At 52.1% G+C, this 19701-nt stretch overlaps 1 protein-coding gene across 25 annotated transcripts in view; it reads right to left on the bottom strand.

Annotated features, from left to right (window-relative positions):
- Positions 1–19701, bottom strand: part of Mroh1 (maestro heat-like repeat family member 1) — a 70194-nt gene that overhangs the window by 239 nt on the left and 50254 nt on the right. For 2 of the 25 annotated variants that reach the window (XR_015623670.1, XR_015623671.1), the window contains 18 exons: positions 19427–19506; positions 19119–19233; positions 18940–19035; positions 18304–18408; positions 16946–17081; positions 16735–16847; positions 15611–15763; positions 9003–9173; positions 5781–5946; positions 5099–5295; positions 2409–2546; positions 2070–2184; positions 1618–1764; positions 1293–1481; positions 857–1012; positions 628–762; positions 453–555; positions 314–379 (listed from right to left, as the gene is read on the bottom strand). Coding sequence is in view for 12 of the 25 variants with exons in the window: in NM_001432123.1 (NP_001419052.1) it covers positions 314–379; positions 453–555; positions 628–762; positions 857–1012; positions 1293–1481; positions 1618–1764; positions 2070–2184; positions 2409–2546; positions 5099–5295; positions 5781–5946; positions 9003–9157; positions 15611–15763; positions 16735–16847; positions 16946–17081; positions 18304–18408; positions 18940–19035; positions 19119–19233; positions 19427–19506 (2365 nt within the window). In the remaining 13 variants the exon portion in view is untranslated. 25 annotated transcript variants of the gene reach the window in all.

Below are 19701 nucleotides of genomic sequence, written 5' to 3'. Positions count from 1 at the left end.
GCCTGGGCCTGTGTGTGGGGCGGCCCACTGCCTTTCTAACAGACGGGCCTCTGCTGGGAGGGCTCGGGAGCCAACGGAAAGATAGTTTTTCCTTTTTTAGTGTTTTTTAAGCTCTTTTGGAACAGTTAAGAAGTTTCCGTGAATTACTAGAGACGATGAGGTCACCAGTGACAGGGAAAAAAAAAAATCCTGAAATCCAGGAAAATCACTTAGTCCCTGCGGGTGCCTACAGGGTCAGCAGAGCCCCAGCAGAGATGGGAAGGTGGGGATCAGGTAGGGAGCCAGGTGTCCTGGATTTAGGGGGTGTGCTCACCTACAATGAGCTGTTCCAGGTCCACCTGCGTCCTTTGTTCAGGCTCCGCATGCAACACCAGGAACCCTGAAGCAGGTGGGATAAGCTGTGTGGTGTGTAAACTGGGGGGTGTGCGAGGGTAAGGAAAAGGCCTGCTTACCTGTGAACATGGGGGCAGCAGCTCGGACGTCGTCCCAGCTGCTTTTGAAGTAGAACAGGTTGGTGCTCACGAGGCGGCCCAGCAGGTCAGGGAAGTGGTGCATCTGTACAACACTAGGGTCAGGGGCTGAGGGTGCTCAGCCCACCCCGGGGAGGGGCTCCCACACACTGCTCACCAGGTGCTTGCACGTGGAGTTAAGGAATTCCCCAAAGTGCACACTGCGGCCCTCCTGAAGGTACTTGTAGAAGGCAGCCGCCAGCTCAGCACACTCCAGGTGGGGGACACACATACACAGGGCAAACTTGCAGGCCTGTGATATAATGGGGTGCTAAGCCCAAGGTCCTCGTAGGCTGGAGATTAGGCTGAGCCCTACACCCTTTCCATTAAGCCCAATGATCACTCACACTGGCCACTGGAACCTGAGGGTCCCGCAGATGCAGTAGAAGTGGCACCAGCCCACCCACGACCTGCTCCAGGAAGACATCCTCACATTCCCCAGGGCAGGCCTTGTTGAGATGTCCAAAAAGGCGAATGGATGCGGTCCTGAACTCCACCTTTTCCTAACAGGGTGCAGCCCTGTCAGCACTAGCCCCCCTTTCTGGGCAGGCTTTTGCATTCTTAGCCCCACCCTTCTGTGCTACAGATTTAGAGGTGGACTGTGGTGGGCATGCAGTGGTGAGTATGGGAGGTCGGAGGCTAACACAGAAGATACGATCACTGGGGTTGGGGAGCCAACCCAGCAAAGCAGTGCCTGATGGAAACAAACGTCTTCGACCTCAGCACTCACAGGGATGTCTGACATCACTTATAGGAGCTGGCGAGGGTTAAGATACAGCTTACACTGTCAAAGAAGGGCCGGATGCGAATGGTTGTGTGCAGCAGCACCAAGCGTAGGTCCCATGGCTCCACTAGATCCAGCAGCCGTGAAAGGCCCACCATGGCTTCCAAGGCCACTAGACTGTGTGGTTCATCACCATCATCCAGTCCACTGACCATGGCTGTCATGAGCTGTGGGCCATGAGCTTGCACCTAAGAGACAACTGTATTCAGGTGACCCAGCCTCCAGGCAAGCCCCTGTCCCTAAGCAGTGGTAAGCTAGATAAGCTTCCCCATGCGGCCCCTTATACTCAGCCACATCTCCTGGCCTTCTGGGGAGCTGGCCCACCTTGTCAGGGGAACCAGAGGCCATGTTGGCCAGACCTCGGAGCACTAGACGCCGTACACTGGCACTTGAGTCCTTCAGGCGGGCTGTCAGGTTGTCCAGCAGTGGTTCCAGGAGCATCAGGTCATTGACCACGTTACTGCTGAGTAGCTGGAGGCAGAGCTGCTCTGACCATTTGTGCCACAGGCCCTCACCAGCTTAGGCCCAAACACTGTGACTACAGAGGTTTCCTGAAAAGGGGAAGCTGAGGGCCTGCTCCTATCCTGGCCTCCCAGTCTTCAGAGGCTCTGACCTGACTTAGAGCCTGGCCCTGAGTTTTAACAGCTGAGGCTAAGCAAGGACTGGGGAGGCCAAGCTTGTCCAGAGGGTACATCTGCCCGTGTTCCATCCCACTGATCCCAAACCAAAGCATCTCCTCATCCCGAAAGGCTTATGATGAGCTCCCAAGCTCCTACCTCAGCCAGGAAAGCTGTGGAAGTGACCCTCTGGATCTCATAGACGCTGTTCTGTGTGCACCCCAGTGCCTTCATCACCAGAGGAAGTCGGGGGCCCGCGTACTTTGCCATGGAACTAGGGAAGAAGACCCCAAAAGGCAGGAGCTGGCCACCTCTAGGCGGTACTTTACCTCCTGCTCTACATGGCTAGAGCCCTAGGCATTCTATTCCATGCCTTCAGGGGGCTTCTCAGGCATTCTCCCTTTTCCAGCCCATAGGATACCCCTCTTCTGTGCCTGTTGACAAGTATGTGTCCCATGCCCTCAGATGTCCCCCTTGGTCAGGATGTGGCTTGCTTACCTGGCCAGCTGGGCAACGCCATCTTCATGCCCTGCTGAGGTCCTAAGCAGCTCCCAGCCTCCCTCCAGTTCAACACAACGCAGCACATCTTGACTACCACTCCGCAGCAGCAAGGCCTGAAGGGCATCCACTGCAGAGCTGGTGGTGGAGAATGGGTGGTATTTGATGGCCTATCTGCCACGGGTGCCTTTCCCTTTCCCACAGGCTGACTTGTCCCTTTACCAAGACCTGCAAATGCCAGCAAGTCACTTGGAGTGTAGCCCCCTTGCATGCACATTCAGAAAAGGATTCCCATGGCTACCCATGCCTATCCTTGCTGTATTCTTCAAGGGGCCAACTCAGGAGAGGCCTGTGGGTGCTCATTGATAATGAACTCAGGGAAAGACCAACCTGTTGGCCTGGAGGTGAGCTAGCTAGATTGGTCTTTACCAGTCTTCAGGAAAATATACAGTCATTAAGATATACACAAAGTCCACATATTTAGCTCTTAAAACCTGCCCATCCCTGAGCCTGGACCTAGATATAGTCTGTGTCTATCTTGAGGATACAGGGGCCTCTGGAAGGGGTGACAGAGGACCCTGCCCAACTCACTAAGGCTGAATAGATCCTTAAAGTGAAGCCACAGTGAAACATCAGCTCAGCTAGGAGTTGGGGAGGGAGCATTGTGAGACAGGGCTATTCCCTGTTGACTCATTCCCTAAGTTCCTGTGGCAAGTATCTGACTCCAGTCTCTTGCAGGAGGGCTAATGGTGTTGCTTCCTAGGCTTAACTAGAATTAGAATTTGGCCCCTACTGGGGAAGAAGTTAAGCAGATGGCTGTGCCAGTGTGGCTTATCAAAATGGGTAACACCCCTTGCAGAAATGCATGGCCCTCCAGTACCATAGCTCTGATGCTTGTGCAGTGTCCTGTATGCACAGGATCCTGGAAGGTGGATTCTGAGGTCTGGGGGTCAAAGGTAGCACAAGACTCTCCCAGTGATATTTCACCTCTTGAGAGCCTGTAACTGCAGTGGTTACTTCCTACATGGGTTTGGTACGAAAGACCATGACTGCCAAGTGAGGCAGTAGGGTGGGAGGGAAGGTAGGATCCAGCTCATGCAGCGCTCATCTAGGCAGAGGGTAGGCCTTGTTGGCCTGCATGCTATGTAAGACCTTAGCTGGTGGCATCCAACGGAAGGCATGATGGGCAGGACTATATGGCATTGTCTAAAATCTAGTGACATAAATGTGGGACCTCTGGGTGCTCAGCTAGGGCAGCGTGCAATTTTAGTGCTAGGAAACAGGACAGTGCACAGGGCTAGAGGCTAGAGGGCTGCAGTGAGGAGATAGATAGAAGGTATGGAATGGCTTCACCTCATGGTGAGTATTTTTAGGTGCTGTGCTATTAAACAGCCCTTGATGGACATCTACAGGTTCCATCCTGTAGAGGCTAACCCGCCCCCACCCCCCAGAAAAGAACTGGAAGGCAGCTCTTGGGAACCCGTGCTCCAGGGAAAGATGTGGTTGCTTAGGGTAGTCTGCACTGACTACAGCTGCTGTGGTGACTGGGTAGTATACCTGTAAGAAACAGCTTCATGGGGGCAGGGCCAGCCACAGCAAAGGAAGACTGAGGTGGTCCTGGCCCAGAGTCACTGCTGGTCACAGTATGGGTGAACCAGGGCCCATAGCCCAGGGGGGGAACTGCTCATAGTTTTTCTCAGGCCACTGCAGCAGCTATGAAGGGAGCCATATACTTGGCCTAGGGATATATGAGCAATTGCGATACCGCTGGTACCTATCTGCATAGAACTCTGAAGGATGGCATTTGTAAGGCACTGGGTCATGGTTGGTGACCTCCTGTCAGCTATGTGCTGCCAAGAGATCTCAGCCCAGCAGTCTTCACAGGCAGAAGAGCTGGCTCCTAGCACCCTAGGCTCAGGTGTACTTACTGTCTTTTCATCCTTTACTGTGTGTCTGTGCAGAGCAAAGCTGGCACGGGCTTCTGCTGGGACTTATGTGCAGGTGCTGTGGCTAAGCAGCTCTGCAGAGGTGATGGCAGGAGTGGGGTAAACTGAGGCTGTCCAACCTCAAGTGTCCCCGGCTGAGGTCCATAACCAAAGCCGGACAGCCTGGATAGGCAGTCAGGGAATGAGAAGAGAGTGGCCTTCTCCTATGGTTTAGGTGCACTGCTGTGCCTCTCTTCTCTCTGAGGTTTCAGCTTCTGCATAAACTGTGGCTCAGAGTGCTGCATGCAGCAAGGCCAGCACCAACATGCAGGAGTCAGATGCCATGGCGTACCAGGGCTCCCCAATCATAAGTGAGTACCCTGCCTCAATTGCCCTAATGAGCCAGGACTTAGCAAAACAAAGACAGGAAGAACTTAGCCCTGGATAGCAAGAGGCCCAGGGCATGTTAGCAACTCCTGCCTTGAGCTGTGAATACCCATCAAGGTCACAGTGCTGGACAATACAGGTTTAACGGTGTGACAAGTGGCCATCCCAACCTGTACCAGGGAGAGATCTTGGTTCTTGGAAGCAAAGTCACTCCCAAGCCCACCACTCTTCAGATAAGGTCTTTTATTTCTTCTCGGGACCAGACAGCTGACATCCTGCCCTCAGTGCCTCCAGCACTGTACAAGCACACACACACACGCGTGCACACACACACACACACCACACAGAGCACAGGATGACAGGTGAGAACCTCATTACCTGCAGGGATCAAGGTTCCTGGCTGCTTTAGCTAGGCTGGTGCTTTTCCGCTCCTTGGCTTGCAGGTTCCGAGGCAGTTGGACACCCACAGTACAGCTAACTCGCAGTAGGAGTGCTACAAACAGCTGAGGGTAGAGCTCCAGTACCACGGTTCCCGATGACGGGGCAGACAGTACTTCATTCAGTGCACAGGTGGCCTGGGGCAGAGCCACTAGAAGGTCACATCTCCCTCCAGACCATAGCAATCCCTGTACCCCTGCTCCAGGATTCAAAGGGGTCCAGTCTTAGCATGAACCCATATACACTTGAAGTTTTAAGTCTCTAGGGAGAGGTAGGAGGAACTCAAGAAGCCACAGAGTAGATAGGACCCTGTGTAGCTCAGTCCTCTGGGCATTAGGCAGGAGAGAGGAACAGTGTGGCCTTCGTGGGGACAAACTTCAGACCATCTGTTCTTGGTTCCTTAGAAAGGAGAGGAAATTCTCACAGCTGCTTTCTTGCTTAAAGTGTGGCTGGACTGGGTTTATTTTTTTTCCACAGGATAAAATGTGAAGTGTGCTCCCTTGGGAGCTAACACCTGCTGGTCTTTATGAGCCCCAGCACAGCTGCCAGGTGCCTTTGGGGTACCCAGGCCTCATGTGGGGGCAGGGGCAGCTTGTAAGGTAGCCCCGGAGTCCCTACTCACCGCAAGGGGAAGCAGTGTAGCTACTCTGTCAGCAGTACTGCCCAGAAGGAAGGCCCGGCTCTCCTTGAATGGGACATCTTTGCTCATCTTCTCCAGGAGCAGCTCTAAGACCTGAGCAGTGAGGCTGGGCTCCACAGCCAGTGCCCGCCACAGGGCGCAGGTGTGACTGCAACAGGAAGGAAAAAATGCATCTTGAGCCATTGCTGGCTGCAACACACTGCCTTATGCTGCAGCTGTCCCCAGTTCCACAAGGCTCGGACATGCTAGAATCAAATCTTGCTGGGAGAGAGATGGTGCCCCGATGTCAGATCTGAACTTGCACCCCAGGGTCTGGAAACAGCTGGCAGTAGAGGGCAGAAGGAAAACTGCTTGCCCGAACACCGAGGACCTAAGGCGGGAAGCATAGGGTCTCTAAGGGAGCTGCCAAAAGGAGGAAGCATCAGGCCCCAGGGACAGCACACAGTCAGGACCAAGGACACAAGGAAGAGGCAGGTGGAGCGTACTCAGGCATTACAGGTGGCAGGAGAGCCTGTCCATCTCATAGCATACAACAAACTTATGATTTCTATTAGAAATCAGACTACAAATAGCAACTCTAAGAGAATTGCTGCTTGCAAGGTGGTTTAGTGACTAAGGAGATTTGCCACCAAGCCCCATGGCGCACAAAAATATAAAAAAAAATGAAGTATAAAAAAAATGAAGTTAAGAGAACCAGAGACGGGGTTGGGGATTTAGCTCAGTGGTAGCAAGTACAAGGTCCTGGGTTCGGTCCTCAGCTCCGAAAAAAAAAAAAATCGAGTACACATCACACTTGTTAGACATATTGGTATCAGCCCAGATGAGGCAGGTGAGAGAACAGGTAAGTTGTGGGGCGGGGCAGAGCTAGGTGTGTTGGTTCACGCCTTTAATCCCAGCACCCAGGAGGCAGATCCCTTCAGTTTAGGCCAGCCAGAGTTGCACAGTGGGATCCTGGAAGGGGGCGGGGGACTACCTAGGATTTAACAGAAAGAGCAACGAGTTCAGAAGACAGAGTGAGACAGATAGACAGTAAAGTTAGCAGCTTGGAAACAGAACAGAAATATCTGGGGGAAAAGAGGTTGAGGTTTTGTCTCATTGATGAGACCAAGTATAGAGGTATATGCCTGTCATCTCAGTACCTCAGAAGTGGAGGCAAGAGGGTCAAGAATTCAAGGCAGCCTCAGCTTCAGAGCAAATTTCAGGTCAGCTTGTCTCAGAACAAAATTAGACTGTGCAACACTACTGTACAGTTCAGAGGCCCAGTAGACTCAGAGCAGCAAGACACAGAGCATCCATGCCAAAGGGAAGTTACATTTTAAAGACACTGAACCAGTCACATGTGGGTCCCTTCACAGCAGCCAATAGAAGCCAGAGACTGTGACACTATTTCATGGATACCATTGGAAAGTCTCCAGGTTGCAAGAGCAAAGAGTTTGTGAGAATCACCGAACACCTGCCATGGCAAAGCCATGCCCAGTGCCAGAAAGGATTCACACCAGCACCTAAGTGTCTTGAAGCCAGCCTCGGGTCCTCTGATAGATGGCTGCACACCACCCGTAAGGCCAGGGCACAAAACAGGTAAGCTTCTGTGAACCTCACACCCTTTGGTTGCAATGCTTCATACTTAGAGTAGCGCATAACAAATGGTGGGCGAGCATGGCGGTGGGCCACAAATCTGCATCTTCTATCACCCTGGTGTGTCAGGAAGTAGTCTTCAGCTTTCACAGCCATTTATAAGCATGAAGTCCTGTCTTGGCACACAAGCTTGGCATAACTCGCTGACCTGCCCCACTCCAATGCATGTGGGGCTCTTTATAGTCTACAGAAGATTGAAGCACCACTACTACTTAACAGCCCAGAACCAAAAGGCTTATGAACAGCCCCTGGAACGTACGGTAGATAAGACACAGCCATACTATACAGCAGTAAGAGCAAGCCAGCTCGTATCTCAAGAGCAGTAAACTAAGCAAGTCAGAAGGAGTCTTCAGTCCACTCACAGAGCTCAGGATAAGGCAAAGCCACCCACCCGCCACCGGGAGCAGCAGAAGGGCACTGGTGGCAGACTGAGGGCTCAGCTAAAGAGTAAATGGGACCCGAAGGCTGGACACCTCTTCTGCCTCCATCTAAGCGGTGTCTGAAGTCTGCAAGTACAGAGAACCCCGCAGGGATGCCAGGACTTGCAGGCCCACCTCTGCACATCCGTGCCTCAGTGGGAAGTGAAATGACGGCAGAAGACCCCATGGGGAATACGTAAGGAAGTTCACCTAAATGAGAACTCCACCCTAGTGACAAAGGAGGGGCTGGAGAGATGGTTCTGCAGCTAAGAGTGTTTGCTGCTTTTCAAGAGTTCAGATCTCAACACCTGTTTGGGATGGCTCACAACTATATGTAACTCTGAAGGACATAACACCCTATTGTGGCCTCCAGGGACACTCCCATCACACACACGCACACTCAAAAGAGACAGGGAAGAGAGACACAGATACACACAGGAGAGACAGAGAAGAGAGGCGCGCGCACACACACACACACACACACACACACACACACACACACACACAGTCTCTCCTAATGATGAATACAAACTGGTAGTGACACATGCATCATGTACCTTAATAGCAGGGACAGTTCCTGCACAGGTAGGGACCACACCATCTGGCCCAGAAGTGGCCTTAAGAATAACCTCTGGCCCCAACTAAGACTACAAGAAAGAGGAGACCAATAAGCCCATACCTCACGTCAGGGGGAAAAGGAAGGCTGGCAAGAAGAGGAGGAGTTTGGTGAGGGGAGGGATAATTTAGGGAGCTGCATCAATACAGGGCAAACATGGTTCCTAGGCTCCTCGAGGGGCCCACGGTGGTCGTGGTGAAGTTTTGCTCACAGGTGCTGAGTGCTGTGAGTCACTGAAGCCCAGCAGGCAGGCAGTCTGGGTGCCAGAGAGGATGACAGGCACAGTGGCCACCAGGGAGAGCTTAAGGAAGTCTGGCTTAGCAGGTACGTCCAAGAAGAGTCGTAACCAGGATCTCAAGACATATGGAGAAGGACAGACACCTTGGGTACCTGAGAGGTAGGTCTACAGGGACTCATGAAGAAAACTTAGGGTGCAGAAGAGGTGCTGAAGGAGCACACACTATGCCAGGCAGGGGAAAAAAGCCCCAAAGATGGAGTATGGCTTCCACCAAACAAGCTCAGGGTACTGAGTACCTGTCAAAGGGCAGGGGGCTCCCCAGGAGACTGGACACCACAGCCTCGCAGTGCTGAGATGCTAGGAGGTACACGCTGTGCTGGGCGGCTGGAAGGACATGTTCCTCCTGGGTATCCCGCAGCTTGGCTCGTAACACACTCACAATCTCAGGTACCTGCAGACAGGACAGGCTAAGTGGGATGTTTAGTCAGGCTTTGAAGCTCGGCACACATCCACATCAGGTATGACAGGGAGGGAAGGGCAATACACAGATATCGCTAGTAAGTTCCATAGCCTAGGCTATAAGAAGAAAAGTCCTTAGAAATAAATGCAGAGCTCTTGACAACAGGCTTATGGCAGTAAGATCTAAGACAACCCCCCTGCGGGTGTGAGTAGCTAAGAGCGAGAGCTTAGATCCCGTGTGAGAAGAGACAAGTAGGCCATGGCCCAGTGGTAGCACATTTACCAATCTGTGGGAGACTACCCTGGTTTACACTCCCAGCCCTGCAGAGAAGGGAGGATGCAGAAGTCCAGAGTAGATGGTTAAGGAGCAAGAAGTAAAAGGGGTTCCTTGAGCCTCCACAGTGTTCCTATAACTCAGCCATTGTCTGCTAAAGGCAGGACCCATGAGGAATCAGGCTGGGAGGCAGAGAGGGGGACAAAGCGGGAGCAATGGACTCATGAATAAGAGGAGGGTGGGGCCTGAAGCTATGCCCACCTCAGCTTGTGGGTGTCTTGCTGCTGTACAAAGCAGGTAACACAAACACTGGGGAACATGAGTAAGGGAATGGGAAAGCTCTGGCTCCAGGAACTCCCTTTAGACTGCATAATGTAGTGGGTGGGTCTGCAGCCTCACTCTTCTCCATAACGAGGCCTGCTCTAGGTGGCCTTGCACGGCTTGGCTTATGAATCTCCTCTGGCTCTACACATGGAAAGTGCCCCTCCCCCAACACAGTCAGCCAAAGCTGCATGTACAGATTACAGAAGCAAATGTCATTTAGCCCAGGAGAATAATGAACACTCTGACCAGAGTCATTTCCACCCCACCCACCCCCTTGGGACCCTTAGCCAGTACTAAAGTCCCTGAGCACCGGAAAGATTCTGGGTCCAATGGGGACAGCCCCATCTCTTTGGTGAATCCAGGAAGGGTACAGGAGGCTGAAAGTCAGTGTAGGCTACACATGGCAATGTCCTCCCTCGGGGTCTAGAGGGCTCGGGGGTGTGAGCATGTTGAGTCATTAGATGGCCTTCCTTGGGTACAGGAAGTCGATCCCCCATGATTCACTCTCAGGGTAGCCTCCTATCGCCCTGCTCACCTGCTCCTTTACCTTCTCCATCTATGCCCTGCCCCAGCTGTGCCTCAACAGGCCTGTGGCATCTGGCCACTGGCAGTGAAAGCTTCCTTGATGCTTCTGGCTCTACAAAGTTTGCTGATTGTTTCTTTGTGGGGGAAGTTGTGTTTGTTGAGATCTTGTTAGGACCCAGCCATACTCCCAGCTCCTCTCTGAAGTTGTGACAAGAGTTACTGAGTCTCTAGATGTTTTTAGCATTGGCCCAGGCCTACTGCTCAGGTAGTGATTTGTATGAAAAGTGCACTTTTCTATCAACTATGACAGCAGTGACCAGGCGTGGTGGTCTGGAAGTGGGAGCAGTATCCTTATCATTCTGGCTTTGAAGCCTGTCCTCACGTCTAAGTTCTGCCCAGAAACCTATTTCCTGCCTACATAAGCAGGCTTTGTCTGGTCTCTGTGGCCCCTTCCCTCTGTCCTCAGCACCTGGGAGTACACTTGCCTTATCTATCAGCTTGGTCTAGGCCATTTGTTCTCAATAGCTTCATGAAGGTATGGTCCCACTGTGGTGGTTCTAGCACACTGATGGTCATGAAACAATCATAAATCCAATTCCAGAACTTTCCATAACCCCTAAAGGAATCCTGTCCCACCTCTTTTCCAGCCCCTCAAACCTCAGATCTGTATTCTCTGTGGACTGTCTGTTCTATCTCATGTAAGGGATCATGAGGTGCAGAGTGAGTGCTGCTGCTTCTGGCTTCCACTACGTACAATGTTTCTCGGGGCTCATCTACGCGGATGTGTTAGAACTCCGCCCTCTGTATGATGAAGAGCAGCCCACTGTCCCATGTTTTCTCTTTCACAAACTGGTGGACTTTGCATAATGCTGCAACAGACACTGGTGTGTAACTTGCTGCGTGCATCCTGGAGTGTCCCTAGGGTTTCCTAGGGTCACATGTAGCCCTCACACTGACTTCTTGAGCACATTCCGACTGTTGTCACAGGATGGTGTCCCTCTCCCCTAGCCACTTGCATTAGCATATGTGTCCCTTTCCCTGTGTTCCCTTTGAGCTGCGGAAGACACTCCTCCCATTGCCTGATACAGGTGCTAAAGATCTGCTCTAACCACCCTCCCACCTTGCCTCACTTGGAGTGTGGCCGTGTGCTTCATTCACAATCATGCTATATCCGGAGGGACCTTAGTCCAGCTGCATGCTCCCCTAGAACCTCAGCGACTCTGTGTCAGACCAGAAGTCCAACAGCACCAGCCTGTCTGTAAGAAGCTCCTGTTGGGTCTCTCAGGGTAGAGAGGTTTCTCATGACCCTGACGGGCCAAGAAATCATATATACCAAGTTACAAGATAATTGAGATGCCAGGTACAGACCAAAGTTTAAACTCTTGACTGGGCTCAGTAATTCAGCAGGGCAAGGACACCTGGCTCTATTAAAAAAACAGAAAAAAGGAAAAGAAAAGGGAGACCCAAAGCCATAAAGCTCTGCGAGGGGCTGGACAGTGGCTCCTTGGACATCAAAAGCACAGGCAATAAAAAGAGAAGCAGGTGACACCAACCCCAACCTCAAAACTTCAGCAGACCAAGGGACAAATCGACAGAGTATGTTACCACAGAATGAAGCACACATTTGAAAATCATATAGCATCCAAATGCATAAATGTAACAAACCCATTAGAAATCTCCGAGGGCCGGCAAGATGGGCCAGTGGCTAAAAACACTTGCCTGGTGACCTGAATTCTACCCCCAGAAGCCCCAGAATGATGGAAGGAAAGAACTGACTCAGGTTGTCTCATTCATACTAAAGTCTAAAACGACAGAAACTGGCTTCAACAGACTTTCCCAAAGGCAATGCACAAATGGCCAATATACATATGCAAAGATGCTTCATTAACCGCCCAGGAAACACATATCAAAATCATAGCGACCAGGCTGGAAACCCCTTGGTGGTCAAGCGTGTACACTGTTCTTACAGAGGTCCTGAGTTTGGTTCCCAGGACCCACACTGGGCAGCTCGAGCTCCAGTGCCTGTGGCCTCTGAGACCCTGCATTCTTGTGTACAATCATACACATACATATACACATATATACATATACACATACACTCATACACACATACATATATACATACACACATAACATACATTCATATACATACACATACACACATACATATGCACACATACTCACAAACATATACACTCATACACATACACACATACATATACACATATATACATATGCACACATACAAACACTCATACACATACATATATACATATATATACATACACACATACACATTCATACACATACATACATACATATATACATATACACATATACACATACACATACACTCATACACACATACATACATATACACATACACACATAACATACATTCATATACATACACATACATGCATACATATGCACACATACAAACATATACACTCATACACATACACACATACATATGCACTCCTACACATACACACATACATATGCACATATGCAATTTAGAACAAAACCAAAAACATGATGTGGGCTGGTGAGATGGCTCAACAGATAGAGGTGCTTTCTGTTAAGCCTGAGGACTCGAATTGGATATCCCCAGTGTCACACGGTGAATTTCCCTATGGTGTCTTCTGAACTCGAGGTGCGCTATGGCATGGGTACCCATAAGTTCCCCTGCTCCCAAATAATTAAATACATACACGCGCACACACAGAAGCACCATGAGAGTGTCTTGCTCTTCCAAATGACCCAGAGATGGGCTCCCAGCACATACAAAACTTTGGGTGGCTTATAACTAACTACCTGTAACTACTGCTCCAGAAAATCCAACCCTCTCTTCTGGCCTCCACAGGCATACATATGCACACATATGCGCACACACACACACACACACACACACACATATGCGGACACACACATACACACACATGCGCATGCACACACAGAGAATCAGGATTAGAGAGAGAGCTCAGCTGTTTGTCAAGGACCCAAGCTCAGTCCTCAGCACCACATGACGGTTAGTAACTGTCCCTCATGCCAGTTCCAGAAGATCTGTTGGCATTTTCTGGCTCCCACAGGCACTGCACACACACGGTACAGACATATACATGCATGCAAAACAATCATACTCATAAGATAAATAAATCTAAAATAAAATTTAATTAAAAACCAAGATTTGTTATTTATGTGTATGAGTACTTTGTGCACACGTATGTCTGCATTGCGTGCATGTCTGATGTCCACAGAGATCGGAAGAGCATCAGATCCCATGGAACTGAAGCCATATGGTTGTGGCCACCATGTGAGTCCTGGGAGTCTGAAATCAGGTCCTCTGGAAGAACAGCCAGGGCTCTTAACAGCTGAGCCATCTTTCCAGCCCTAAGTAAATATATTTTTTAATCCTTAAAAAACTATTTGGTTTGGTCATAACACCCACAAAAGAAACAGATGTAGGGTTTTTGTACAGCTGTGCTCGCCGGCTCTCCATACCCATCAGCCAGGAGGCAGAAAGAGCACCAGTGTTCACCTCTGGGTGACCGTACATAGACTGGCCACATGAACCTGGTGACCACCACCTCCTGCTCAATTCTTCTCCTCTGTCTGTATGAATACCAAGACACCCTGTGAAGTCTGCCAGGGAGCTTTGTGGCTTTGGAAAGGAGACTCAGGTGGTACACCGTGCTCTCTGCCTTCCTGCTCTGCCCCTCCAGGATCCCACCAGGCAGTACCTCACAACACCGGCTTCTCCATCAGCTATCCAATGGCACATGGATACCATTCCTGCCTAGAGGGTACACCGTGGGAACTCCCTCATCCCATCACCCTTCTGTCAGATGCTCTGTTCTTTTTCACTGCATAGTTCCTGCCTCAGGTATCAGCAGAACCCCAGAATACTCAGGGTGTTCCTACAGATCAGTAAGGAAAGCACAGACAACCCAGCATGGAACTGGGCAAAAGACTAGTGTCCTCAAAGAGAAGTCATCAAATTATCCCGCAATCACCAGAAAATGCAAATTAAATCCTAACATGGGATATTATCACAAGCCCATCACCAAAAGACAGAAGACGGAGCGTTGGAAAACTACCAGCACTCTCCAGGTACGCCATAACTGGAATGTCCCCTCAGACGCACAGCTAAAGGCTCTGGGATGGCAGATGAACCTACGTGATAGCCACAACAAAGGAACAAGCTGTGTGTCAGCACAAGGGGCTGACTGACCTCACCTCCACACCATTTGCAAGGCACTTGTATTAGGAGACGGAGGTAGCCTGGGGTGTCCACAGGGGTCAGGGAAGACTTGGGAGCTGGCAGGTGACTCTGCCTGTAGACGACTGTGGGAACTGATACCCCAGCTCTTCTTCTAGGATACTTCAAATTCAGTATAGAACCTCAGAATCCCCTCCAGCAAACAGTTGAGCCCACACCTTCCAGGACTCTAAATCCATTCTACAGCTGCCCAGCCTGGCGAAGCTGGACAGATCCAGAGGGACTGAGTGCAGGGACAGCCTTCTCTGTCTGCACACCAAGTCCAGCCAGAGGTGCTTCCAAGACATGTTTGGAAACTACCGGTAGAAGACAGATGTGGGCTGCAGCCCATCCTGTGCATGAGCTTGGAGTTTCTGTATGAGAGCATGAAGTCCCATGGCTGGCAATCTCCCTGGGACCCGGTGACACAGTACACACATCTTTGGTCATAGGGTCAGGAGCTCAGCAGGAGTCAGCTCAATGCTGTTAGTGTTTGCGGCTTTGGATATGGTGGTAGTGGGGTCATCATATAGCTCAGGCTGATCTCAAACTACCTGTACAGCCGAGGCTGGGTCTTGAACCCCGATCGCCCGTCTCTCCACTTCTAGAGTTCTGGAATTAAAGGTATGTATGACCATACTTGGCTGCCTCTCTCTCCTCAGCTCCTAGGTACAAGTGATCCCCCTGCTTCAGTCTCCCAAATGACTAGGACTGTAAGAACAGAGTATAAACCATGCCGGGCTTATACCTTCCTTTTTCCTAATTCCTTTCCCTCCTCCTTGAGACAGTTTCTCTGTGTAGCCCTGGCTGTCCTCGAACTCACTCCAGGCTTCCAGGCTGGCCTATAAGATCCACCTGCCTCTGCCTCCAGAATGCTGGGATTAAAGGCGTGTGCCATCACTGCTCAGCTTAAATTCTTAATAAAGTTGCTTTTTATCAAGTTCTAAGTGGTCTTCAGATAAGAAAAAGATTTGTCCGTATCAGACCCAGAACAGGCACTCGAAGCGCCCGCCTCACCCTCTGCCCCGCCCTCGTCCCCTCAGCCCCTCAGCCTCCCTCACCTTCTCCAGCAGCACGTTGCCCCGCTCCTTCAGCAGGCAGTTGATCATGACTGTGGCAGCTCGGGAGCAGTTCTTGTCTGGGTCTCCCAGGCTCTCAAACATGGTGAGCAGGAGGCTGATGAGCTGGTCTGATGGGAGGCGCTTGGCAATAACCTAGAAAGGCAACACCAGAACGGGGAAGTGGGGAGACCTCAGGGGTCTCTGCCTTCTTCACCCTTCTGGGTATGGAACTACTCCAGGTAGTCCTGTGCAGCTGCAGGCCGGGGATCAGACAGGGAACAGGAGGGTGACCTGTGTGGAGCTGCTCTCTAGAACACAGGGATTTCAGGCAGCTTTCCCACCTCAGTGTGCCCTGTGACCCTCGATCTGCCTCCTCCTCTTTCCCCCAACACAGAAACACACCAGAGGGAAGAGCGCCACATTGCCAAGCCCGTTACAGAGCCCAGCCTCTTCTGGGCCTAGGAACCCTTCCTATCAGCCTCTGCCGGAAACCCTGACCACACCAAGAAGACCAGAACTGTTCATAGACAGGGCTACAAAACAGGACTCACTAAGGAGGAGCTAATTTGCCTACCCTTGGAGCCCTGCTGAGCTCCAGACTAGACATCTGGCTGGTGGTAAAGGCTAGACGTGGCACCCAGGGACTGCGGTATACAGGGCACGAAAGAGACTTTTTAGCCCAGTGCTGCACTTCTAAATGCTGTGGGCATAGGGCCTGAGCCACCTGAAATCAAAGCCAGGGCCCGTGCTGGTCCATGAGTGTGGCTCTGAGCAGTTGTCAACTCTGGGTGGGACACCAGCACCATGGCCTCCACCTCTAGAAACCCACATCTTCAGTAAGGAAGCTGGGAGCAGGCAGCAGGTAGCTACAGAGAGTACTCGGATCCCTCCTGGGCATTCTGCAAGACCTGACCATTGAGCACACCTTGATCCTACCCAGACTGTGGTATCCAGAAGCAGGCAGGTATGAGAGACATGGCAGTGTTGACTAAATGGGCCTCAAACACCAATTCCTTGACTGAAAGCTGCTCACAGCTGCCCCTCAGGGCCTGCTGAGCGAGAGGTGCCAAGCGCTTCCCTGGAAGCCCCTTCACCCCCGACGCCGCAACCCCTCTTTCTTGTACCTGGGCTATGCTGTGGCAAGTGTGGAAAAGGATGGTGGGGTCAGCGTGCACAAGGCCATCTTTCAGGGTGAGGAGCCGCTCAGCCACATCATCACGATGGTCTCGGGAGAAGCCTGAGGGCCAGAGCTCACTGAAGCCTTCCCTAGTGATTCCAGTCTGACCCCATACCCAACTTCTGCTCCACAGTCCCCGTGTCCCCAGCAGGGCTCACCCTCGTAGCCCAGCTGTAAGTACAGCAGGGAGTAGACACAGCCTACAGCTTCCTGACGGGTAGTCGTCCAGGTGTCAGCACACCGTGGGGCAAAGAGACCGACCAGGAGACCCAGGTTGTGGAAGGGTACCAACGTCTGCGGGGTGATGAAAGGTGGAGGGGACCGGACTATAGTGATTCTGGGGGGTAGGCAAGTACAACCTATAGAGTAGGACCTACACTATAGAGGGGAGCTACATTTGCTGGACCCTCCAGCAACCTTTTCCTCTTCATGCCTAGTCCCCTGGCCACCTGAGCACAGGGAGTGGGGCACCTCTATCTGAACTGTAGGAGAGCACGAGGACTCTGCTGACTCCCTTGAAACAAAACCCCAGATGGTAATCTGTGGACAGAGGAGACAGTGTAGTCCCTTTATCCTGAATGGGCCCCAGGCCATCTCCCAAGTTCTGCTCACCTTATAGAATGAACCTCTCTCCCTCCTTAGAGCAGCCTTGCCTCCTGCCTGCCAGAGGCTGTGAACATCCCCACCCCTGCCCCAAGGCCATACACCCATGCCTTCCTTGGTCCCCTCAGCAGGCCCAGTTCAAAGCAGGCCTCGATGCCCCTGAAACTCCACATCTCAAAAGTCACCAGACAAGAAGGGGGAATTTCAGGTCAGCAGTAAAAGGTTAAGGTGGGATGCAGACCTGGGAACGGGTGGCTGCTGGTCCCAGTATGGTTGAATTCATGTCCACTTTTATAAACCAAAAGAGACCCCGGTTATATATACCACACAAACACACATACCAGAACAAAACAATTTATCAAGAGAAAACGCCCATTACGATATGTTTGTAAAAGTCCACTCTCTGTTCCTGATAAAAAGTTCTGATGAACACAAAGGCCAGTGCCAAACAAAACTAAGTGGCTCACAATAAAGAGCTAAGCACAGCCCCCTAGGAGCGGCTGCTTCACCCTGATCTAGGGTAACCTATCCACGGTAGGTCCTTGCTCCTTGACAGAGAAGACTGTGAGGCCAGGGAGCCTGCAGGCTGTCCTGGGGCCAAGCAGAGGACTAATGGAGGGAGGGGTGAGGTCTGATGGAGGGAGGGGTGAGGTCTGATGGAGGGAGGACTGAGGACTAATGGAGGGAGGGCTGAGGACTGATGGAGGGAGGGCTGAGGACTGATGGAGGGAGGGCTGAGGACTGATGGAAGGAGGGGTGAGGACTGATGGAGGGAGGGCTGAGGACTGATGGAGGGAGGGCTGAGGACTGATGGAGGGAGGGGTGAGGTCTGATGGAGGGAGGGGTGAGGACTGATGGAGGGAGGGCTGAGGACTGATGGAGGGAGGGGTGAGGTCAGGAGTCCAGTACTCACGCTGACTTGCAGGTGCTCCAGGAAGAACTGCAGCAGGCAGGCGCCTAAGCCAAGTGCTCGTGCCCGCTCGTGACCCCTCGGGGACTTGATCCATGGGCTCAGGTGCTGTATAAGAATGGACCTGACACAGGTGCCTGCTTGGGGAGCAACCCAGGAGGGCAGAAGCCCACATCCCAAGTGGGACTCTGGGTGGCTCCCACATTAGGGTCTGCTGTAGCTCACTCCTGCCCACTCGAGATGGCTGAGAATGATCCAGGCCTATTAGGCACTGGAGGCCTAGACTAGGGAGCGGTGCTGGCCCGGCCCACTGTAACAGTGGAAGGAATGGGAAGAACACCGCGGCAGGGTGTGCATGTTGTCGTCTTGCTTGCCTCAAGTGGTTAGGAGACTGCAGCCAGGACTCCTGGGTTCCATCCCAGCACTTGTGGTGGTCAAGGAAATGCTGCAGGGGCACTGTCTGATCAGAGCTGCCCAGGCAGGCGGATGGGATGAGTTCAGATGCCCCTGCCCTGGAGAGACTGTCAAACTGCCTCCAGAGTGCCTAACCACAGTGGGGGGACAGGGCAGGAAAGGGGCCAGGAACTAGGTAGGATCCTCAAACTCCATCACCCCCAGCAGTGTACACCCACAGCGCACCTCTACCATGATCTGCAGGCCTTGGGGGGTCATGTTCTGCCGCAGCAGGCTTGTTAACAAATCTTCGAGGGCGCACACCGTGTCCAGATACAGAGACTGGAAGAGAGCCAGCCCCATGATGCCACTTCTTTCAGGGCCCTGCTCGCCCCACCCCATCCCCGCCCTTGGACATGCAATACCTCCTGGCAGACACCGTCTTCCCCCTCAGGCCCAGGCGGCAGGGCCATGACACTGTGCAGACAGCTGTGGATCACATCTGCCTGAGTCTGCTCCTCCAGTGCAGGCTCCAAGGTGCTGAGCAGCAGGTTAAGGGCACCAATAGGTGGTCCCATGACATCTTCTCCAGCCTGGTCCCCCAGAAGCCACTGGGCCTACACAGATGGTCTGGCTACCGCTACACTCAGAATATTTCAGATACATAATGCAGTCTACACATCTGCATACAGATCCCCAGGCCCACTCAGTGCAGAGGGGCAGGAAAGGATACACCAGGTATGTACAGGCAAGCATGGCTTTCTTCCGAATGGGCGTTCTCAGGTAGTCTTGGGGTTCTGCCCTGATGAACTCCTTTGGGAGACAGCATATAACAGGCCCTCAGAGGAGACATCGGCCTCCTGCCTGCTCCCACTGTCTCTCCCATGAAGTGGGTGGTTGAGGCCTCTGAGGTGCAGGGCTCTGTCTGCCCACTCAACCCCAGGCGGCATCACTGCATGCCTCTGGTCTCCCCAGGTCCCACCTCCACTGCCTGCAGCAGCTGTCGGG

The sequence above is a fragment of the Rattus norvegicus genome, chromosome 7 (assembly GCF_021556685.1).
Source record: "Rattus norvegicus strain SHRSP/BbbUtx chromosome 7, alternate assembly SHRSP_T2T, whole genome shotgun sequence".
Taxonomy (NCBI): domain Eukaryota; kingdom Metazoa; phylum Chordata; class Mammalia; order Rodentia; family Muridae; genus Rattus; species Rattus norvegicus.
The sequence above is the reverse complement of the archived record's forward strand: the minus strand, read 5'-3'. Positions and strand labels throughout refer to the sequence as shown.